The sequence below is a fragment of the Lissotriton vulgaris genome, chromosome 11 (genome assembly GCF_964263255.1).
Source record: "Lissotriton vulgaris chromosome 11, aLisVul1.2, whole genome shotgun sequence".
In the NCBI taxonomy this organism is placed as follows: Eukaryota; Metazoa; Chordata; class Amphibia; order Caudata; family Salamandridae; genus Lissotriton; species Lissotriton vulgaris.
The window spans coordinates 1,074,026,090-1,074,050,483 of NC_141699.1; the positions used below are offsets into that span (position 1 = coordinate 1,074,026,090).

Here is a 24,394-nt window from a genome sequence, read left to right on the forward strand (position 1 = left end):
TGATCAAAAGGCTTACTTGCCGACTTTAAGGTAACAGAGTCGAGTGGTGCGAGGTTGACCTCTGGGTCGCTTACAAATAGCGCCATGTCGTCTGCATATAACGATATCAAAAGCCCCCTAGAGCTAAATCCCAGTCCCCTAGCAGCATGATGTTGACGGATCCTGACTGCTATCGGCTCCATCGCTTCTACAAACAATAGTGGGGACAGGGGACAACCCTGTCTTGTTCCGCAAGTGATATTAAAGGGACTAGAGATCAAGCCATTCATGCGCAGCCTTGGCAATGGTCTTGTGTACAATAATTGAATGAGGGCTATGAAGTTGGGACTGAGACCCATCCTGCCTAGGATGGTTAACAGATAGGGCCATTCCAAAGTATGGAATAATTTCATGGTGTCAAGAAATGCCACAAGCGCTTTGGTGGTTGGGCTCAGGTAATATAGCAAAGTGAAGAATGTGCGGAGATTGTGAGCGGTAGATCTTCCAGGTATAATCCTGGATTGATCTGGTCTCGCGATCATGGGAAGCAAGGGCTGTAACCTGTTGGCCAATAATTTTGCATAAATCTTTGCATCTATATTAGGGATAGTGGCCCGTACAAGGCTTTCTCACATATTGTCATCTTTACTTCTCCCAATAGCCCACATAGTATCACAGTCTGCGACTCTATCATTGACCAATTCAGCCCCTGCCAAATCAATATCGCCACACCTCTAACATAATTCGAGTATATAGAGGAAAAGGTGTGACCCCAATGTTTATGTTGTAATTTCACATGCGACGTGTTATTCAGATGAGTTTCCTGCAACATACAGATATCTACAACGCGTCTGGTTTTTCTGCAAAAGTTACAAATCTGACAGTAGTCAAGCCATCACAGTAACCCAATATTCATACCATAATCTTTTCTGTCCCTGCTGTGCCATTAACAGCCACATTCTATAGGAGCGGCTCAGTCCGTACCACCATTTTGAGCCATGTGTCCTGCATGCTGGAATACCAGTAAGGTTTTGTATAGTGCAGTAGATTCCATTTCTATTCAACTTAACAACAATAGCAAACCCAGCTCCACCCCCCCACACCAACCCCCCAATCAGGTTGTACAAAAGACCCACCCTCCCAAATCAGGAACAACAAATAGACCCAGGGCCAAACCTGGTGGTAGTGCATGGGAGATCTCCCCTGGGGCGTGGAGGTACACAACCCGGCCCTGAGGCGGGGTAGCCGAGAAATATATTCCACCCCCATGGTGTACCTTCAACTGCACTATATTTTAACCCCAAAGTGTAAAACTAAGCCTAGCAAAGCCTGTCAGCAACCAGGTGAATCACAACACAGCGCCCATGTAAATGCGACAATAAAAGGCATGCCAACAAAACATCTATCACTAATGCTGAGTAATTTTTTGCCATTATCACTCAGAGTCCTCTCAGGGCTCTTCTGGCCCTTGGGGCAGTGGTGGCACCATTGTTGACTTAGCGTCCGTGAAGAATTGAGGGGTGCCTTTGTGGGAGACCTTCAGTTTGGCAGGGTAGAGGACAGCGTAAGGAATCTCTGCCTGTAGCAGCAAGTGTTTTACAGGGACAAATTCACGCATCGCCACCTGAACTGTTGGGATGAAGTCCGGAATAAATGTATTTGTGTGGCCCTGGTACTGGATGTAGTGCCCCATTCCCTGGCAAGATGGAGCACTACATCTCAGTCTCGGTAGTTCAACAGACGGGCCAGGATCGGACGCGGAGTGGCGGCCACAGGAGGTCGAGGCCTCAACATGCGATGGGCGCGCTCCACAATGACCGGTGAGAGAACAGTTGCAAACAGGTCACGCAGTACATCCCCCAAAAAGGTTTCCAATTTGGTAATTGCCGTGGTTTCAGGATTACTAAGCAGTTGGAAGTTGTTACCCCTGGTCCTGGCTTCTAAATTGTCATTTGTGGCTCTAATTAGGGACAATATCTTAACCATTTGCAGCAGTTGTTCCTCGGCTTCCACCTGGAAATTGTGCGCATCCGAGGAACGGTTCTCCAATTGATCCAGATGAGTTTCATGGGTGTCGACGTGTTTCTTGACATTTCTGAGCTGTGAGGTGAGTACTTCAAGTTTTTAGACTAGATCTCATTTCTGATAGTAAGACACGCACATCTTCATCCCGATCATCGGCATAACCAGATGGAGGGTTATTGCCATCACCCTCAGTTCCTGAGTCCATTTGACGTGTGTGCCTCTTGCGGTAAAAGGACAGCTTGGACTGCTTGGGATCTGACTGCCCCATCTTGACTCCGTCACCCACCCTGAAGAGGGCACCGGGAAATCAATCTCCTCAAGACAACCCTCCAAGTGGTGTTCCCAATAGCGAAGTCAGGCATCTCAACTACAGACAGTCTCTCCTTAGTGGTAAAAAGTAAGCCAACAATTCAGGTAGACACAGTGGAGCACCCAATAACACAAGTGCATTCACGCCCACACTGAAGTTCAGCTGAGGCCCCAGACACAAATTTAGATGCTGTGTGCGATGCATGCCTCTCAGTCTAACGCTTCGGTCCATAAATGCACCAGTGATCAATGAGGGGAATGAGATAATGATCTTTATTGCACGATTATTTAAAATCTTTGCAATTACTCTATAAAAAAGGAATGAGATACATAATCAAAGCGTTTTACAAAGCAGATAAAAGCAGTAGAAAAGTTAAAAAAAGAAGGAAAAAAAACCATGCAGACTAGAACAGTACTGTGCATTTGTATAAAAGGCCTTTCAAGATTTGCTGTATTCTTAGTTATCAAAAAAGAATTGTCTTAAGTGCGAAAGCAGATCTCGATAAATGAAGTTCAATCACTAGCCGCTGGATTTAGGGCCGTGTTAACTATTTTCATGGAGCGCACTAGTCTACAGGCTAGTTGGATGTCTTCTCCCTTGAAGCTAATCAGCAGAGCTTGTCTGCGAGTTAGCACGCCACTTTGGTTCCAGAGCTGTGTTAGTTGGCTCCTTCGAGCTCTATCTAGAGCTTTGCATCTACATAACAAGTGCAGAATGTCCTCCTGATCAATGAGGCAGCCGCCACACCCCCACAGTCCGACACAGGGGTCAAGAATCTCACCAGGTCACCACTGAGGGTGGCCCCTATCCATACTTCCACACTGTTCACAGAAGCCTCGGCACAACTCCTGATGCAGCCCCACGATCCCCGTGGGGCCTGTTTCTATAGCCACACACAGATTATTGAAGGCAACTGAAGTCCCATGAGGGACGCCACCTGACTCGTGTTCCCTGTAGGGGCTCACCTGGCGATAACCCGCACCAGCCCCAGGACATCAGGCAGCGCGGAACGGTCTGTGGCCCCCCCGTTACCTCTGTCCAGTGCTGATGCTAAACTGCGGTCAGCTAACTCCCAGTTTGCAGACAGAGGATGCGCCTGGTGTCGTAGCCCGAGCGGCGCAGCGCTGCTGCCCAGCTCCACAAGATGGCAGCTGCAGTTCTTTTGCGGGCGGATCCCCACTTTTGCGCCCAGTTCACCGTCTTCCGGCACAAGCTGCACCACAGACAAGGTGTCCGCGTCCCCACATCTTGCCACAACCTTGATCAAATCACCGCAGATGTTGGCGTCCACCCGTGTCTTCGCACAACTCACACACTGCACTGGCCACCCTATGCAAAGCGGGGTCAAGAGCGGCACCCAGTCGCAGGAACAGGCATAACCTGTAGCACCCCAGTAGCGGTATCGATCTGCTTCACGTCACAAGAGGTGGACTAATATCAGCAAAAGTGCCACCTCAGGTGCAGCTAGAAGGATGTATTAATGGTGGATGTTGTCTTGGCCGGCGGAGCTCGCTCAAGGAGCGGCCATTTCATTGTGCAGCGAGGCCACAACCTGCATTTCTATAGTTTCTAGCCACAATTTTAGTGATGCTACACAGCACTGGTCATCAAATCAATTTAATGAATTCACAAGGAAAAAGTACATGCATATACAAGAAAACACACAGCACTGACTTTTGCTAGCCCTAATTTATAAATCAAGATGTTACTGAGCAGTGGCCTAGGTGTGGGCAATGCCTTAATGTTCTCATTCTGAACACAAATCCATCTCTCATACCTGCTTTAATCTGCAGGAGAGAGCCACTGTGTTATCCCCATGTCTCTCTACCATCCTATTCCCAAAGATAAATCTTCAGAGGGTCATGAATGCGCCTGATATTGTGATAAAGACTTCTTGCTGATCATGTTGGGTCCTCAAGAAGCTCTTCTAATTGGGGATTCTTAGAAAATGTAGTCATCTACCAGGTACTGTGGACATCTACCAGCATCTAACCAAGTACCATTTATGTATTTCAACACCAATGGATAGGTACCTATTCTCTTGTGTGGTTGTCTACATCAGTGGTCCCTTTGAAGTCCATCAGGTAGCATATTTTTGGGTTGGTGGGGGGTGATTGTCCAAGCTATGTTGTCCAGTCATCATAATCCAACAAACCTGAATACATGTTTGAGATCTAGCTAGTAAATGAGCCCACTTGCTCTAGCTGCAATTTACAAAAGACAACACTATTAGGGGTAGTGGGCCTTCTATAGTCCAGGGACAAACATTATAACTGAGTACTCTATTTCACACCAGTTCCAGGTACCAATTTTAAATTATAGCTCCAATGCAGTCACAAAGTCAGGGAAGGAGCAATCATAGGTGCACAAGCTTGAAGAATGAGAGATTCTCTAACAGTTTGTCAGAAGACCTGATATAATTACAGGTTCTAACACAAGGAAGTGCATCTGAAAATGTGAAAAGTGGTGGAAAGCATATATTTTACAGCAATATTGAATACTTCAGCACAATAAAATGGCTGGTGTTAGAGTAAAAGTGGTTGATTAAATTTACACAAAGGTGTAACTAAAATTGAGGGAGCCCCTCTGTAAAGTACATGAATGGGCCCCACTCACGCTTTGGACCCAGTCAGGATCTCTCATGCCAAGGGTCTACTACCCATGCCTCATGCCAGACTGGGCCCCCTGGAGCTTGGGGGCCCACCTGCACCACAGGCTGCTGGGGCTATTGTTACGCCACTGGATATACAGCATTTGTAGGTAGTTATGAGATGGCGCAAGGAGGACACTGATTATGTAAATAAAACAATTCTGAATCATGGGCCCTCTCTTCTGTCCAGGGGCCCTCTCTGCCTAGCAGGGTACTGCACAGATCTGATATGGCTGAGGCTGTAGTGTTCCACCGTATATAGGGTCAAAGATAACATTCGTCACCCCTTTGGGAAGCCGGAAGGTGAAGGCCCGGAGGAGGCTTGTGAAGAAGATGAAGATCTCAATCCTGGCCAGCGTCTCCCCCAAACACACGCGGTGTCCTGCATGATTAAGAACAAGACAGTTGCGGTCACTTCTCTTACAGCAGTCACATGCAGTTTTTATCATACATAATCTGCAATAACATGGGAGAAGGAATACCCCTCATGTGGGGGTGGGCAAGGGGCATAGGAGCACAAATGGGGGAGGCTACAGTGCAGTAACTCCAAGCAGCTTTGAATTCAGACAGGCATCTCTCTACACATTGCCATAACTTCAAATAAACATTTGAATGCAGGGAGGCTTCTCTCTGCATTCAGATTTTGGCTCAGATTTACTATGATTTTCTGTCGGGGTTGTGTCACTTTTATGGCACAACCCAGAAGCAAAATACTTTTTGATATTTACTAAGCCATGCAAAGTACATTTTAGTGGTTTTACATGGTGAAGTAAATAAAAAGTTGCAGCAAGGCAGCGCATAATGCTGCCTTGTGTCACTTTGCATTGGCTAGGCGTTTCCATGCATACCCTTGTAGTTTGATGCAAGCCCAGATTTACAAAGACTTGTAAACCTGGGTTTGCATCAAAATGGTGCACCTAACCGAGAGAGGTATAACAAGGAGAAATATCTTTATTTCTTATTGTCTCTTTCTCCTTTCATGTGTGCTGCTCTCAACATCACGCATAGAAAGAGAAAGACGCCTTTAAGGATTATTTTTGTGCAAGAAGGTATTCCTTCCTGCACAAAACAATCCTGCTCTTAATGCAGGCACCCTTGCCCTATGGTGCAAGGATGTTTGCCTTGGCTCTAGGCAGCCTAAAGTATGCCAGTGTAGAGAGGGAGCTGAAACACTTGATACCAAAGTAGATATGTCACTGCTATGCACTCTCCCATTCCTGCAATGTAGCACAGCAACTTTGCTTGCTATCCTGCATAGCGGGAACTTTTAATAAATATCCCCTTTTTTGTTATGGTTTTCATGCTTCACCCATTTAGGGCTTTTGTCAAAAACGTTTTCAGTCCAAAACTGTTCCTCTTAATAATAGCCTCTGCTGTGCTTTCTCCAACAAAACCTTCTTAAAACAATATGTTTTAACCAGCTACTTTTTTTAAAACTTCTTTGCAGACATCTTTAAGTTTCATGTGCAGATCTTCACAAATGGCTCAGACCACCTGAATCTTTAGAATAATGGGGTAAAATAGAAAACAGTTTGCAAGCAAAGTAGTGACCGTGAATAATAATTTTGTTTGAGTTTTGGTATAGAACTGTCCTTGAGAAGGGTGGCAAAAGAAACTACAGAGTTGAGAAAGAAGGCTGGGAGGACAGGAAGCGAACTGCATTCCAAAATTATTGTACACCTAGAGAAATTATGTTGTGAAAAATAGCAATATTCCAAGTTCTCTTTTTGGAACATTGGGATTATCAGTTGTCCCTCATCCCAGTACCTAGAATTCAGAAAACAAGGGTAATATTACACAGTGGAAAACTGGACCTGCAGTATCTACATTGCCTCAGCAGTATTTCCACTTCTTGAGAAAGGTGGGGAGTGTTGCACCAGTTTCCACCCCTACCAGTACTTGGACAAAATAGGGGACATAGCTGTTAGCTGCTCTTATGTGCAAATTGGAACCTCCTCCAGCCGCACCCCAATGTATATCAGAGAAAGGATGGGCATCGGTCACAGTCTACGACTCTTAGGTCACAAATTCCTCCACCACTGCTCCTCATGACGGGGAATGAATGTCCCTGCCCTAGGGCAGTGTATGGGAGAAGGACCTTTTCAGTGCGATCTCCCCCCAACAGAGGAAATCAAACTCCTCTTTGGGGGTGCCGAGGAGAAACCTGCATGTTTGTACGTATGTAGAACTTTTATTACTGGAGTCTAGCCTAGAAGGAAAGGACACTGCAGACATACGTATAAACAAAAGGGACAACAGTGCAATAATGGAATTTCTTAAGAAGAGTGATGTCAACCGTAACTACAGAGGAGTAATAGCATTTAATGGACCCTTTGAAAAGGAATACACACTCTTTGCACCTTGGACCAGGACTCAAGTCTGCTCCTGCACAAGTCCACCCCAACGCATGCATAGCTCCTCAGATCGACACCAAAAGTCAAGTGGAGTAGCCACTCTCTGTTTTGTTTTATTTATCCTGCATTTTTTTATGTATTTTGCTAGAACAAGATGTTGAGGTCTTTTCTATGATTTCACATGTATCACTCACCTCTGACCTTGTTTAGTTTAGAAGAAAAACTAAAACCTCAAACTAGTCAAGGAGAAGTATTTATTTTTAAATCAGAATTGCCAATACCATATTAACTTGAATAAAGGCAGGGAGACCTCAGGAGGGTGCAAAAAGGAGAAGAATTACATTACTTGATCATAATATATTAGTGACCTGGTTTAGAGTTTAGCAACAGAAAATGCTATCTCAAATGTATATGATGGCGTACCCTGCCCGCTAAACCCTAAGTTCGCCCAGCTTATTTAGAGTGTGGTGGACCATAAGTATTACATCTACGGGGCCCGTTGGATCCATTGATGGAAACCGTACTCTACTGGCCCAACGGCATATGGCTTTTCAGAGGAAGAACCTTACACAATTTGTCCTATTTAGGGAGGATGGTGTAATGCCTTTTTTTCTGTCAGTCAAGAGCACAGGAAAAAAACAATTATGACACTGACATCCTCGGAGAAAACTCTTGTGGTGTGGTGGAAATTATGTTTTTATTTTTGTTTTTCAGAAACAAACGCCTGCTCAGTAGTTTGTTTCTGAAAAACTAAAACAATAAAATAAATTGGTGGCCAGCTGTCAAAAATGACAGCCGCCATCCACCAAAGTTTTTATACATTGAAAGGAACCACTGTGCTATTAAGTTGGCTGGCGGTCATTTTTAAATTTGGTGGATAAAGCATACTGAAGATGAAGGATATAATGCCCTTCGATATTCTGATGCCAAATACTTAATCAGGTCCTAAATATCTTTAACTCTGACTAGGCGTACCTGCAGAAAATGACAAGAAGGCCTCCTTGTTCACGAACTTCCCTTCTTTGTCAAGGAAATGTCCTGGATTGAAATGTCGAGGTGTCTCCCAGTGGTCAGGATCAAACAGAACAGAGGAATAATTAGGTATGATGAGGGAACCCTACAAGCAAAAACCAGGTTAGTGGAATAGAACGATAGACAAAATATGGTCCTATTATTTAAATTATTTAAATAACTATTATTTCACATTTTCATACAGCACAACTCTCCCTAAGGTTGGTGGCAGTGCTCTAAACTCTGCTCCTAGAAGGTAGGAGTTGGACAGGTGTCTTAATCTTACTAGACTCAAAAACTCATGCAGTCATCTCAGTGAGTGTAACAATGATCATTGCGGGCCCGATTCACAGAACTAACTTAAGACAAAATCCTAAACTTACTACTTTTTGGTATTCACAGAAGTTAGGATTTTGTGTTAAGTTTGTCTTAAGACAGACTTAAGACAGACTTAAGTAAGGATTTTGTCTTAACTCTGTTTTAAGTCTCTCTTAAGACAAACTTAAGACAGAATCCTAACTTCTGTGAATACCAAAAGTAGTAAGTTTAGGACTTTGTCTTAAGTTAGTTCTGTGAATCGGGCCCTGAGAGTTTGGTGGGAAGATGACCACGGAGTCATAAACTATCTGGGGAATGATAATACCGAATTTTCAGATGAAATACGTGATGAACTTGAACAGGTACAACAACACGGATAGTGGTCCAATGGGAATTCAATATCTTTGAGACTGCAGATAGAGCCCCTCAGCAAATAGAACAATATGTTCACTTTGAGCTTCTTTTTAAAGGTCTTCTGTTTGAGGGGTTTAGAACTTTAAATACTCCAGCAAGCCAGCTGAAGCATTTAAAGTTCTAAACCCATCAAACAGAAGACCTTTAAAAAGAAGCTCAAAGTGAACATATTGTTCTATTTGCTGAGGGGCTCTATCTGCAGTCTCAAAGATATTGACAATATTTTTTAAAGAGTACCCTTATGAAGATTCCTCTCTAAGAAGATAGAGACATGTTAGAGTTGATTTACAAAGTATATGGCCAGATACTCTCTGGCAGAATTATTTGGGTTATTATGGTGTTCAGTTCATCAAAATATGGGAATGTTGAACTCAACAGTAGAAAACGTATTTGAATTTATGGCATTTCTTAGTAAAATTCAGGGCCTTCAAGGTCCCACAAGAAACGCAAACTGTAAAAGAGGTGGCTGAACAGGAATGATAGAATAAGACATTCATGAAGAAGCATACACTTAGAGTACCACGAGGAAATTAGGATTGTAAAGCAATTACTTTGGAGAATAGATCAGTTCTGGTTTAGATGTTCCAATAGCAATCTTTGGAATCTATCGTAACCCCCAACTGTCGAGATGACAGAATTTTTTTTTAAATTTATTTCACCACTTAAGTTTAATTTTTGGACACAGCATTGCTGATTTCTTCAACCACCCACAGGTCTTCAGCTGATTGCCTCTTTGGCCTCAATGCAGATGAGCAACATCTAACAAAAGATTTTAAAGGTCCATTTCATACTCTAATTCATGTGTGAGTTGTGTCTTGAATGAACTGATAGTAAAACATGTAGGGCCCGATTCACAGAACTAACTTAAGACAAAATCCTAAACTTACTACTTTTGGTATTCACAAAAGTTAGGATTTTGTCTTAAGTTTGTCTTAAGACAAACTTAAGACAGACTTAAGACAGACTTAAGTTAGGATTTTGTCTTAAGTCTGTTTAAGTCTGTCTTAAGTTTGTCTTAAGACAAAATCCTAACTTCTGTGAATACCAAAAGTAGTAAGTTTAGGACTTTGTCTTAAGTTAGTTCTGTGAATCGGGCCCTTAAACTCTGCCCCTGCACCTCCTTGTAATGCTGATGTTTATGTTTCTTTTCATGGGATAAAGCCTGCTTTTTTTTTCTTCCCGGCCTACCTAACAATGCTAGTGTATTTACCTTGCTTGTCGATAGATACGCCACTTGTCTGCCACAATGTTAGTGTGTTTGCATTTTGCCTGATGGTAAACTTTATACTCAATGTTCTGTATTTTGCCTCACAGTAAGGCATTACCTATATACTACAAGATGATGACCCTGCTCAGTCTGCATCCCATTTTGTCTCTCAATGCTGGTGCATACGTACCTTCTCAATGTTGAATCCCTGCAATGAGATCTCCTTCACAGTCTTCCTAAAAAGACCAATAGGTACTATGCTGCTTATGCGCTGTATCTCATGGATCACTGCATTGGTGTAGGGAAGCCTCTTCCGGTCCTCATAGTGAATGATCTGGGACTTTCCAAGGACATGATCCAGCTCCTTCTTAACCTTCTCTGGAGAGAGAGATATTCACAGAAATAAGGGAACTTGTGAAATTCTAACCCACTAATGTCTGCACGTATTCACCTGCCAAAGTGGGTTAACTTTTAACCACATCGCTGCTGTGGTTATTTTTCCCCTGTGCTGGAAATTGCCATTTTGCTGTGTCATGACGAGCTCAGCTCGTCATCAGCACAGCTTAACTGTGCCTCATGACGAGCTGAGCTCGTCATGAGCATGGAAGGGGTTAAATAAATTGACTCACCATGATCAACAGTAATTAACACGCATATATACTAATTAACACATTTTCATATAGAGCATGCCCCTTGCCAACCTAAATATAGAAAATAATAAAGTATTATTAATTTAAAAAAAAATAAAAATATTCCTTTAAACTCTTGATCTGCCCTCCTGCCCAAATGGGCTTCCACAGGCAGGCTACAATGTGTAGTGGAAGCCTACTGGGGCAGGAGGGCTGATCAGGAGTTCAAAGGAATACAATTAAATATATTCACTTATAATACCACACTGGGAGAAAAATATTTTTTTTGTTGAGCAGTGTATTTTTGTATTTATTAGATGAGTCCCTTTACACAATTCCCCACAGGTGCCTAACTCCGTGTGTCCACAAACCAAATTTTTATTTAGTTTTAGGGTTCTGTGGGTCAGCAATCAAATGATAACCACCCCTTGCCCAAGCATATCTCCCCCCCCCCTTCCAGAGTGGCACCAAAAACCTTGCACAATTTTATACAATACATTTATGTGGAAAATGTGCTGTTAATGCATGAATTGGGTAAAGTTGTTACCCTACTATCTTTATAGCCTACTGCTGTTTTGTTCTTTTACTTTATAAATCAATAAGTAAAAAGTATTTGAGATAAATAAAAATAAGGTAAGTACGAAATGATCAATAATTTGTATGGGTTTACCAGAGAATAATGATCAGCTCTTGAAACAGGTGGTCAGAGCCGTAGGTTATGATAGACAGGTGTCTGTAACTTACTAATTCACTCTATTAGCAGTTAATAACACCTGAAGTCTTCAGTTCATTGTTAATCTGACAAATATTTTGAGGCTTTCAAGACCATTGGAAAATCATAAAAAGAGCTCAAATATAGTCATAAGAAACATGCACAAGGAGAAGATGCAGTTGTATTGTTGCATAAATAAAAGCAATATCAAAGCATACAATAACAAAGTTGTATCTACATTGCACTCTTGGTAAACAAGATACCTATACATTTTGGTGTTTGCTGAATTAATCGAATAGACTGCATATTCAGACAAATACATACTATGTTTCTTGGTTAAAAGGGAGGAATACATTCATAAGCTTTACAGTGGGACTAAATGTGGAAACTTTTGCTTGGTTTTTAAGTATGTACTACATTCATTGTTAGGCATTTTGTTTTTAACAACTTTGTTTTAGGTTTTGAAAAAAAACAAGACACATATTACAGCTTTGTTATGGTGGAAAATATATATTGAGTAAGGTAAAGTTTATTATGCTTAGTTAATTAAAACCAGTGCAAAACATGTTACAAAAGGATCATAACATATCGTGATTTAAAACCGTTAAAAAAATTGAGCATATAATTAAATAAAAGAACCGTGTGGCTGTCGATGCGCCTTTTTACAAAGATTGGACAGTGGGTTCCCTTACTTCCTTCTGACAGTCTGCTTGATAACCTGTGTCTACATTATTGATCCCGGTTTTAGCGGTCTTGGAATTCTTTGCTCGACCATCGCGAGGAATTTGACGTATCTACAGTTCAGTTTGGTGTTTTGAGGATTCAGGCAGGCGAGCACCGCTTGCCTTCTGGTGCTGATCCCTTTTTGCTTAAGCTGGTACTTGAGGAGCAGTTGTCGTGCTTGTTGAAGTTCTTCACAAAGACAAATGACATGGAGAATGTCCCCATTGTCCGAGTCGCAAAGCGGGCAAACCTTGTTGCCCTCTGTCCTGAGCCATGGCGGAATATACTCTGTGCTTGGCAGAATCCCTAATCTGTGTTTCAAAAACTAATTTTTGTTGCTTTTGGGTAACCTTGGCTAAAATATATTTGTGGTGTCAAGACTTTGTACGTGTTGAGGGTCAACCATGCATGAGATCTTTTGGAAAAAAGAACCTTGTCCTCTAATAGGGAAAGTGATTTAACGTTTTTCCACACTAGTTTTTTAAAAGCGCTGTGCCCTAGTTGCATGTCCCAAGGCACGGAGAGTTTAGTAACTTACAGCGCTGCCTGCAAGTAAGTTCTTGCCTGAGAGGCATCCTTGCATTGCATGTCCTGCCATAGTAGAGAATTTAATGTTTCTGTGGTGGCGGATCTGAGTTTGTGACAGCAAATAATGTATGCTCCGTGCCTGGCTAGATCTTGTTTTTGCAGACCAAACTCCAATCTTATTTGAGCCGGGGAGGTGTGGAGCGGGAGCGAAAACATTGTTCTGTAGGCTTTGACCTGTATGTGGTCCAGGTTTTTGGAGTCTCTTCCCCGCAAGGCCTCGCTGCCGTAAGTGATCGAGGGAAGTAGCTTCGCCTGAATGACTTTCAGATAAGGAGTCATGGTCGGTCCCGTCAGTTGGGTAGCTAGATTTTTCAGCGTTACGTTCAGCTCCTCTCCTTCTTGTTTCCTGCTTCTGCTGCACAAATGAGCCTTCTCTGTCAGATATGACTCCCAAGTATTTGTACTCACTGGCTGGCTCGATCTTTAGACCACCATATATATTGAGTAGTATTTGACCCCATGAAAGCTCGCAGGATATTACTCATGCATTTTTGTCCCCTCGTCTGCCATCCAAACCCACCCAGGCAGACTCAACATCTCCTGCTTCCTGGGATATGTAAGGACATATTGCTGTCTAGTTCGATTGTTCAGGACAAGGTTTTGGACATTGTCAGATGTATCCCCCATGTTTTGCCATCTTTTCATGTAAGTGGTAAAATGGTGCCATATTGAATCAAATTCTGTGACCCTATTATGAACAATTTAGAAAAGGGGGTGGTGATGAACAGAGTGTCTGAGTTAAACAGACCACTCTTACCCAGTCCAAAGATCAGGGCTTGATCCATCACCGTTATTTATCTCACTGCCCCATCCCAGCTCAGAACCTGGCTATATGCAAATCAGTCTGTCCCTGGCCCAGTGCATTATGGGAACAGGGCAGACTAAACTACCAAGCCAATTCTTCACCAGAAAAAGGAGACAAGCTTCCGGGGACCGGTTTCTGGCATTTCAGCCTTCTTCGGCCCGGCTTGCTTGAATCCTGATGGAGCAGTGAGAAAGGGACTCATGTCTGAGTATACCCTGCCACACCTATAGTGGCCAAAAAAGATTTAGAAAAGGGGGTGGTGATGAACAGAGTGTCTGAGTTAAACAGACCACTCTTACCCAGTCCAAAGATCAGGGCTTGATCCATCACCGTTATTTATCTCACTGCCCCATCCCAGCTCAGAACCTGGCTATATGCAAATCAGTCTGTCCCTGGCCCAGTGCATCATGGGAACAGGGCAGACTAAACTACCAAGCAAATTCTTCACCAGAAAGGAGACAAGCTACCGGGGACCGGTTTCTGGCATTTCAGCCTTCTTCGGCCCGGCTTGCTTGAATCCTGATGGAGCACTGAGAAAGGGACTCATGTCTGAGTATACCCTGCCACACCTATAGTGGCCAAAAACGATTTAGAAAAGAATCTCTTGACTGGGTGAGAGCTTTCTGCTAAATTCAGAGACTCTGTCCCTCACCACCCCTTGTTGTAAATATTTTTGTCCACCCTAAGCGTGGAAGGGTATTCTCAGATGTGAGACCCTTGCTCATTGCAAAATCAGGATTCAAGCAAACCGGGCCGAAGACGGCTGTAATGCCAGAAACCGGTCCCCGGGAGCTTGTTTCCTTCCCAGTGTAAGAATTGGCTTTTGTAGTTTGGTTTGCCCTGTTCCCATCATGCACTGGGACAGGAACAGACTAATTTGCATACAGCCAGGTTCTGAAACTGGGATGGTGCAGTGAGCTAAAAAACGGTGTTGGATCTAGCCCTGATCTCTTGACTGGGTGAGAGCTTTCTGCTTAATTCAGAGACTCTGTCCCTCACCACCCCTTGTTGTAAATATTTTTGTCCACCCTAAGCGTGGAAGGGTATTCTCAGATGTGAGACCCTTGCTCATTGCACCATCAGGATTCAAGCAAACCGGGCCGAAGATGGCTGTAATGCCATAAACCGGTCCCCGGGAGCTTGTTTCCTTCCCAGTGTAAGAATTGGCTTTTGTAGTTTGGTTTGCCCTGTTCCCATCATGCACTGGGACAGGAACAGACTAATTTGCATACATCCAGGTTCTGAAACTGGGATGGTGCAGTGAGCTAAAAAACGGTGTTGGATCTAGCCCTGATCTCTTGACTGGGTGAGAGCTTTCTGCTTAATTCAGAGACTCTGTCCCTCACCACCCCTTGTTGTAAATATTTTTGTCCACCCTAAGCGTGGAAGGGTATTCTCAGATGTGAGACCCTTGCTCATTGCACCATCAGGATTCAAGCAAACCGGGCCGAAGACGGCTGTAATGCCAGAAACCGGTCCCCGGGAGCTTGTTTCCTTCCCAGTGTAAGAATTGGCTTTTGTAGTTTGGTTTGCCCTGTTCCCATCATGTACTGGGACAGAAACAGACTAATTTGCATACAGCCAAGTTCTGAAACTGGGATGGTGCAGTGAGCTAAAAAACGGTGTTGGATCTAGCCCTGATCGCTTGACTGGGTGAGAGCTTTCTGCTTAATTCAGAGACTCTGTCCCTCACCACCCCTTGTTGTAAATATTTTTGTCCACCCTAAGCTTGGAAGGGTATTCTCAGATGTGAGACCCTTGCTCATTGCACCATCAGGATTCAAGCAAACCGGGCCGAAGACGGCTGTAATGCCAGAAACCGGTCCCCGGGAGCTTGTTTCCTTCCCAGTGTAAGAATTGGCTTTTGTAGTTTGGTTTGCCCTGTTCCCATCATGCACTGGGACAGGAACAGACTAATTTGCATACAGCCAGGTTCTGAAACTGGGATGGTGCAGTGAGCTAAAAAACGGTGTTGGATCTAGCCCTGATCTCTTGACTGGGTGAGAGCTTTCTGCTTAATTCAGAGACTCTGTCCCTCACCACCCCTTGTTGTAAATATTTTTGTCCACCCTAAGCGTGGAAGGGTATTCTCAGATGTGAGACCCTTGCTCATTGCACCATCAGGATTCAAGCAAACCGGGCCGAAGACGGCTGTAATGCCAGAAACCGGTCCCCGGGAGCTTGTTTCCTTCCCAGTGTAAGAATTGGCTTTTGTAGTTTGGTTTGCCCTGTTCCCATCATGCACTGGGACAGGAACAGACTAATTTGCATACAGCCAGGTTCTGAAACTGGGATGGTGCAGTGAGCTAAAAAACGGTGTTGGACCTAGCCCTGATCTCTTGACTGGGTGAGAGCTTTCTGCTTAATTCAGAGACTCTGTCCCTCACCACCCCTTGTTGTAAATATTTTTGTCCACCCTAAGCGTGGAAGGGTATTCTCAGATGTGAGACCCTTGCTCATTGCACCATCAGGATTCAAGCAAACCGGGCCGAAGACGGCTGTAATGCCAGAAACCGGTCCCCGGGAGCTTGTTTCCTTCCCAGTGTAAGAATTGGCTTTTGTAGTTTGGTTTGCCCTGTTCCCATCATGCACTGGGACAGAAACAGACTAATTTGCATACAGCCAGGTTCTGAAACTGGGATGGTGCAGTGAGCTAAAAAACGGTGTTGGATCTAGCCCTGATCGCTTGACTGGGTGAGAGCTTTCTGCTTAATTCAGAGACTCTGTCCCTCACCACCCCTTGTTGTAAATATTTTTGTCCACCCTGAGCTTGGAAGGGTATTCTCAGATGTGAGACCCTTGCTCATTGCACCATCAGGATTCAAGCAAACCGGGCCGAAGACGGCTGTAATGCCAGAAACCGGTCCCCGGGAGCTTGTTTCCTTCCCAGTGTAAGAATTGGCTTTTGTAGTTTGGTTTGCCCTGTTCCCATCATGCACTGGGAAAGGAACAGACTAATTTGCATACAGCCAGGTTCTGAAACTGGGATGGTGCAGTGAGCTAAAAAACGGTGTTGGATCTAGCCCTGATCTCTTGACTGGGTGAGAGCTTTCTGCTTAATTCAGAGACTCTGTCCCTCACCACCCCTTGTTGTAAATATTTTTGTCCACCCTAAGCGTGGAAGGGTATTCTCAGATGTGAGACCCTTGCTCATTGCACCATCAGGATTCAAGCAAACCGGGCCGAAGACGGCTGTAATGCCAGAAACCGGTCCCCGGGAGCTTGTTTCCTTCCCAGTGTAAGAATTGGCTTTTGTAGTTTGGTTTGCCCTGTTCCCATCATGCACTGGGACAGGAACAGACTAATTTGCATACAGCCAGGTTCTGAAACTGGGATGGTGCAGTGAGCTAAAAAACGGTGTTGGATCTAGCCCTGATCTCTTGACTGGGTGAGAGCTTTCTGCTTAATTCAGAGACTCTGTCCCTCACCACCCCTTGTTGTAAATATTTTTGTCCACCCTAAGCGTGGAAGGGTATTCTCAGATGTGAGACCCTTGCTCATTGCACCATCAGGATTCAAGCAAACCGGGCCGAAGACGGCTGTAATGCCAGAAACCGGTCCCCGGGAGCTTGTTTCCTTCCCAGTGTAAGAATTGGCTTTTGTAGTTTGGTTTGCCCTGTTCCCATCATGCACTGGGACAGGAACAGACTAATTTGCATACAGCCAGGTTCTGAAACTGGGATGGTGCAGTGAGCTAAAAAACGGTGTTGGATCTAGCCCTGATCTCTTGACTGGGTGAGAGCTTTCTGCTTAATTCAGAGACTCTGTCCCTCACCACCCCTTGTTGTAAATATTTTTGTCCACCCTAAGCGTGGAAGGGTATTCTCAGATGTGAGACCCTTGCTCATTGCACCATCAGGATTCAAGCAAACCGGGCCGAAGACGGCTGTAATGCCAGAAACCGGTCCCCGGGAGCTTGTTTCCTTCCCAGTGTAAGAATTGGCTTTTGTAGTTTGGTTTGCCCTGTTCCCATCATGCACTGGGACAGGAACAGATTAATTTGCATACAGCCAGGTTCTGAAACTGGGATGGTGCTGTGAGCTAAAAAACGGTGTTGGATCTAGCCCTGATCTCTCGACTGGGTGAGAGCTTTCTGCTTAATTCAGAGACTCTGTCCCTCACCACCCCTTGTTGTAAATATTTTTGTCCACCCTAAGCGTGGAAGGGTATTCTCAGATGTGAGACCCTTGCTCATTGCACCATCAGGATTCAAGCAAACCGGGCCGAAGACGGCTGTAATGCCAGAAACCGGTCCCCGGGAGCTTGTTTCCTTCCCAGTGTAAGAATTGGCTTTTGTAGTTTGGTTTGCCCTGTTCCCACCATGCACTGGGACAGGAACAGACTAATTTGCATACAGCCAGGTTCTGAAACTGGGATGGTGCAGTGAGCTAAAAAACGGTGTTGGATCTAGCCCTGATCTCTTGACTGGGTGAGAGCTTTCTGCTTAATTCAGAGACTCTGTCCCTCACCACCCCTTGTTGTAAATATTTTTGTCCACCCTAAGCGTGGAAGGGTATTCTCAGATGTGAGACCCTTGCTCATTGCACCATCAGGATTCAAGCAAACCGGGCCGAAGACGGCTGTAATGCCAGAAACCGGTCCCCGGGAGCTTGTTTCCTTCCCAGTGTAAGAATTGGCTTTTGTAGTTTGGTTTGCCCTGTTCCCATCATGCACTGGGACAGGAACAGACTAATTTGCATACAGCCAGGTTCTGAAACTGGGATGGTGCAGTGAGCTAAAAAAACGGTGTTGGATCTAGCCCTGATCTCTTGACTGGGTGAGAGCTTTCTGCTTAATTCAGAGACTCTGTCCCTCACCACCCCTTGTTGTAAATATTTTTGTCCACCCTAAGCGTGGAAGGGTATTCTCAGATGTGAGACCCTTGCTCATTGCACCATCAGGATTCAAGCAAACCGGGCCGAAGACGGCTGTAATGCCAGAAACCGGTCCCCGGGAGCTTGTTTCCTTCCCAGTGTAAGAATTGGCTTTTGTAGTTTGGTTTGCCCTGTTCCCATCATGCACTGGGACAGGAACAGACTAATTTGCATACAGCCAGGTTCTGAAACTGGGATGGTGCAGTGAGCTAAAAAACGGTGTTGGACCTAGCCCTGATCTCTTGACTGGGTGAGAGCTTTCTGCTTAATTCAGAGACTCTGTCCCTCACCACCCCTTGTTGTAAATATTTTTGTCCACCCTAAGCGTGGAAGGGTATTCTCAGATGTGAGACCCTTGCTCATTGCACCATCAGGATTCAAGCAAACCGGGCCGAAGACGGCTGTAATGCCAGAAACCGGTCCCCGGGAGCTTGATTCCTTCCCAGTGTAAGAATTGGCTTTTGTAGTTTGGTTTGCCCTGTTCCCATCATGCACTGGGACAGGAACAGACTAATTTGCATACAGCCAGGTTCTGAAACTGGGATGGTGCAGTGAGCTAAAAAACGGTGTTGGATCTAGCCCTGATCTCTTGACTGGGTGAGAGCTTTCTGCTTAATTCAGAGACTCTGTCCCTCACCGCCCCTTGTTGTAAATATTTTTGTCCACCCTAAGCGTGGAAGGGTATTCTCAGATGTGAGACCCTTGCTCATTGCACCATCAGGATTCAAGCAAACCGGGCCGGAGACGGCTGTAATGCCAGAAACCGGTCCCCGGGAGCTTGTTTCCTTCCCAGTGTAAGAATTGGCTTTTGTAGTTTGGTTTGCCCTGTTCCCATCATGCACTGGGACAGGAACAGACTAATTTGCATACAGCCAGGTTCTGAAACTGGGATGGTGCAGTGAGCTAAAAAACGGTGTTGGATCTAGCCCTGATCTCTTGACTGGGTGAGAGCTTTCTGCTTAATTCAGAGACTCTGTCCCTCACCACCCCTTGTTGTAAATATTTTTGTCCACCCTAAGCATGGAAGGGTATTCTCAGATGTGAGACCCTTGCTCATTGCACCATCAGGATTCAAGCAAACCGGGCCAAAGACGGCTGTAATGCCAGAAACCGGTCCCCGGGAGCTTGTTTCCTTCCCAGTGTAAGAATTGGCTTTTGTAGTTTGGTTTGCCCTGTTCCCATCATGCACTGGGACAGGAACAGACTAATTTGCATACAGCCAGGTTCTGAAACTGGGATGGTGCAGTGAGCTAAAAAACGGTGTTGGATCTAGCCCTGATCTCTTGACTGGGTGGGAGCTTTCTGCTTAATTCAGAGACTCTGTCCCTCACCACCCCTTGTTGTACCTATTATGAACAATGGCATTGGGCTTATCATGACATGCATAGACTACACCATCCCCTACCACATGCTGTGCGAGGGTGCCTATAGTTTTATCCATTTCTGGGCCACATGCAGGCATGCGGCCAGAAGAAGTTGAGAGAACAGCCACCCCTGATGAGTCATTGTAGGGTAAGGTCGATCCTCCCCTGGGTTCCCTAAAAAGATCAGTAATGGGTCATGGGGCAAGGAGACATTGGTAAGGGAGTGCATCCTGAGAAGGGATTCATCCTAGAATGCCTGGATTTGCAGCTAGGTCGGCTACCGTTGAACATCCTGTGAAATCACACCGGTATGAGGCACCAGCATATGAGTATTTTGTAGGCATTCTCCTTATAGCAATAGTGAATGGATGACTTGGAAGCCCTCTGCCATATAGCGCCTCAAAACTCATTTGAAATGTCAGTGGCCAAATTTGTCACATATGCATGATTTTTGGTGGCGGTGAGAGCTAGGATGTAGTGGTATAGCCATAATATGCCTTTACAGCTAATGTTATTGGTGTATAGTGATTCAATTGGTTATTTCTCTGCAATCGTGGTCTCTTCCAGCCCAGTGTAATGCCTGAGTGGCCCTATATGTATTGCCCATACTTAGTGAGTATTTCTCTATGAGGTGCCCTCTTGTCCTAAGGTCGTCGTTGTAAAAGTCCTTTGGAGAAGGTGACCGGCCTTGATCCCAAGAAAAAGAATCCGGATCCGACACACCTAGGGGAAATCTGTGTTATCAGCAAGTGTGGTAAGGGTAGAACAGGAATGCTTGTTTTCTCTTTACTGTTTGCCAATTGGCCAGGAGGTTGGCCATCAATGGCATGGGATGGAAAGCCTGCCCAAGCAGGGACCAGCAGCCACAAAAGTCCACTAAGAGGGAAGAGGGAAAAGACTTGTTCCACCTATGTCCATGGGCTTACCCTTCGGTCGTGGTTCCTGTCGACGAAGGCTAGCACTGAGCTACTAGCGTGTACGCAATTATGCCTGGGAAACCCAAGCCCCCAACAGCAGTAGAGCATAATAAAGATGATTTTGCTACCATCTGGGATATACCCTCCTCTACAACATTATGCATTTGGGTCCGGATCTGCTCTTGGGTTGATTTAGAGATAGCTAGTAGAGGAGTCAGAAGGGCATACATTGATTTTGAGGCTACTGAGCTATCCTAACCAAGATATCTCTAACTTGTCCCATCTATAGAGGACCTTGAAGAGAGTTGTGGGGAAGGGTGGAATATTGCTGTTATAAAGGACGCTCTTGTGGATTGGGAGCTAAACCCCTAAATGTGTTATGACTGATGCAGCCCATGTGAACCCACCTCTTTGGATGGGATCTTGAAGGGTTCTCTGAGAATCTCCTACCTCATTTCCCTTGATCAGGAGTAGTTAATTGTGAACTATGATGTCTGTGTAAAGCAATCTGGTTCCTCCAATAGTGCTGGTATGCTAATTTCGAGATCATTGGCGAAAAGGGCCGGTTTGTTTTCTTTGTCGTCCATCATCATATCATTGGATTATTCTTGATTCTAGCTACTAGGGGTTCCATGGTCAAGACAAAGATGACGGGGACAATGGACATCCCTCCTCATACCCCTAATCAGTGGGTGGTCAGGCATGAAGGCAGCGTTAATTTTGAGCTTTGCAGACAGCCTATTGAAGTTTGCCTGTATCAAAGTTTTCATCTTGGGGACTAAGTGACCTTTATCCAGTATCCCTGGACCAATATGCCCAATCACTCGATCAAATACCTTTTCCGTGTCAAGAGAGAGGAGAGCCATCAGCTGGTGAAGCTTCTCCACCACCGCCATGAGCGCCACTGTTTGATTGACTTCTTAGCTGCCTCCTTCGTCAGTATCTGTTTGAGCTCTTATTGAAGCCTGCGTAGGGTTCTATTTCAGTGCCCTTTCTTATGTTGTCCCTCAGCCTGGAATATCTGAGTTTTTAATTCTGGCTTGAGAAATTTTGCCCTGTGCTCAAATGCAGTCATGTGGGAGATGAATTTTCCACAGAAGACCTCCTTAGCCACGTCCCAAAGGGTTGCAAGAGGCACCTCCCCGTTATCGTTCTCAGGGAAATTGTGTTGTATTATATCTTTGCTATGGTCTCACGGGGTTGGGTCTTGGAGCTCTACCGTGATCACCACACACTGCACAGTGGGATATTCATGGGAGTAAGTCAGAGTAGAACTCTTCTCACTCCCCATTGGGTCCATAAACAGATATTGTTGTCATCTAAATTCAGCCCAGTATCCCCATCTGTCGCCCTTCTCGGTCCCTGTATGTGCTTTCCAATTTGAGGAAGAGATCACTAAGGAGGTGGATTGTCATGCCTATAGACTTGCAGGTATATGAAAAGTGAAACTGTGTTGGGCACCAATAGTAGAACAGGCGCTTGGTGTGGATTTTAAGGAAGTACATCTCCTGGAGCAGCCCAATGTCCACCCCCTTATATATAAGTCAATTTTCAGGGCTTTACACTTTACTAGGGAGTTAAAGTCTTGTACTTTTAAATCAGACTATTTGTAAGGCTGTCATGTCTAACTGTATGACCATCTTTGAATATGTGGACGTTATGCCTGCGTTAATGAAACGTGCCCCCATCATATCATCTCAGACTACGCTATTTGTGTGTGTGACTGAAGTTAATAATAAACAAAATTGCAACAAAAAACATAATAAGAACTGAAGAACTATAGTCGCAGTGTTCTGCAGACCTCTCTCCAGGCCAGGATCCAGGAGAACATCTTCCAGGATGAGAAGAGGGTAGAGAATAGTAGGAACATTAAATGCTATATGGAAAAGTAGGCCAGGATCACAGAAGTGACCACCCCCACCCCCAGTCAGCCTCCAGAATCGAGGAATCAATGTCTAGCAGGAAGTGAAGGATTTTTATTTTGGCTCCTTCCATTACACCCTGCTTGGGCCTGATGTGTCTCTGGGAAAGTTCAAGGTGGAGTGCCTGCAGACACCAATCTTTGTTCCTTTTCTCCTTGATGCCATTGATTTTGGGCTTTCTTGTAGACTGAGTAGACTGGAAATGCAAAACCCTCTTTGGTCCACTTGCATGAGTGTCCTGGATCCCTAGGGGGATCGTCATCCAGACGGGGGCCGCATGCTGATTGTCTGAACTGCAACCCTCTTGTCTCTCAAGCTAAAGTGGCGATGAAAGGGAATCCCTAACTGTACTGTATTTTGTGATTTTGCAAGTGTTTTGTGATAATTATAGGAGCTCTCTCTGTCAGGCTAACTTGTGGGCAAAGATATCTTGAAAAAGTTAAATATTGTCTCCTTGGAACAGTATTGGCTCCTGTTGCCTTGCAGTCTGTAAAATGTTTCATTTTATGTGGAAATAATGAACTCTAGTGACAGTGTTCAGGAAGAGATTCTTTTGTGGCTGGAACGCCGAGTACACCCGGTTAGTGCAATCATGGAGGAACTCAGGTCATCGGGTGGTTGTAGTATGTGGGCAAGGTGTAATACCCTTGATCTGAATGTTGTTCCTTCTGGAGAGATTTTCAAGATCATCAAGCTTGTCATGTAGAGTAGCCTGATAGCGTTCCAACTTTTCTATGCACGCCTTGTAATCCATATCGTTCTGTGTATGGTCTACCACAGTTGACTCAACCTGTGCCAGGCGAGAGTATATTCGACATAGAGATCAGTTAAGAGCCTAGTGAAATCCTGCTGGAGTGAACTCATGTATTTTTGGAATTCAGAGATTAATACCTGGATGTCTTCTTTGGTCGCTCGGGCTTGGGGATCCGGTTTTCCCCCTGAATCACTTAGTTCCGGCTGGGAGCTCTTCCCCAAATTTCCTCTCAGGTTTCTGTAACATGTCTCTGTTGGACACTATCAGCGCAAGGAAACAGATGAGTCCAAGGGCACCAAGGGCCCTGCTCACAGAGAAGCAACCTAATGACAAAACCTCTGATAAGCCCCACCCCCGGGCCCCAGGATCTTTGGGTTCTATTTCACTCCAGGCCTGCCAATAACATCTACAAGACCTACAAGACATCCAAGTCCATTGACTGTGCCTTCCAGGGTCCCTAAAGTGAGCCAACCAGTGGTAGCTGCGGGCGCGATGCACCCCGCTTGGCTAGGAAAACCCCCTCCATCCAATGACATGCTGTAGCTGTCTCCTTTCGGTCTCTGTTTCTTGAATGTTGTGCTCCTTTTTAAGCCTCCCTAACAGAGGTCACTTGCTCACTTGCACTTTTGCCACCCTGTTATCCTTATGCAGCCACTGTTCACTGCTCAGACTGGCCCACTGCCACATCAGGGCCCACCAGCTCCTACACCCTCCAGAGGTCATCTTTATGGCAGCCTAACTCATATGGGCCTGCCTTCTCTATTTGTTGTTCTAGGTGCCACCTTCGGCCTTTGCCGATCTCCAGGGCGGCCTACTGCTCAGATCGGACCCACCAGGA

The 24,394-nt window shown here is 45.0% G+C and overlaps 1 protein-coding gene across 1 annotated transcript in view; it reads right to left on the reverse strand.

Annotated features, from left to right (window-relative positions):
• Positions 1 to 3,913: 3,913 nt before the first annotated feature.
• LOC147684133 (cytochrome P450 2J4-like) overlaps positions 3,914 to 24,394 on the reverse strand; it is a 79,086-nt gene continuing 58,605 nt past the window's right edge. The window contains exons 7-9 of the mRNA XM_086944522.1: positions 10,459 to 10,646; positions 8,294 to 8,435; positions 3,914 to 5,346 (exon numbers count right to left, since the gene is read on the reverse strand). Of these exons, the coding sequence (XP_086800648.1) occupies positions 5,168 to 5,346; positions 8,294 to 8,435; positions 10,459 to 10,646 (509 nt within the window). The 3' untranslated portion in view covers positions 3,914 to 5,167. The remainder of the gene's footprint in view (positions 5,347 to 8,293; positions 8,436 to 10,458; positions 10,647 to 24,394) is intronic.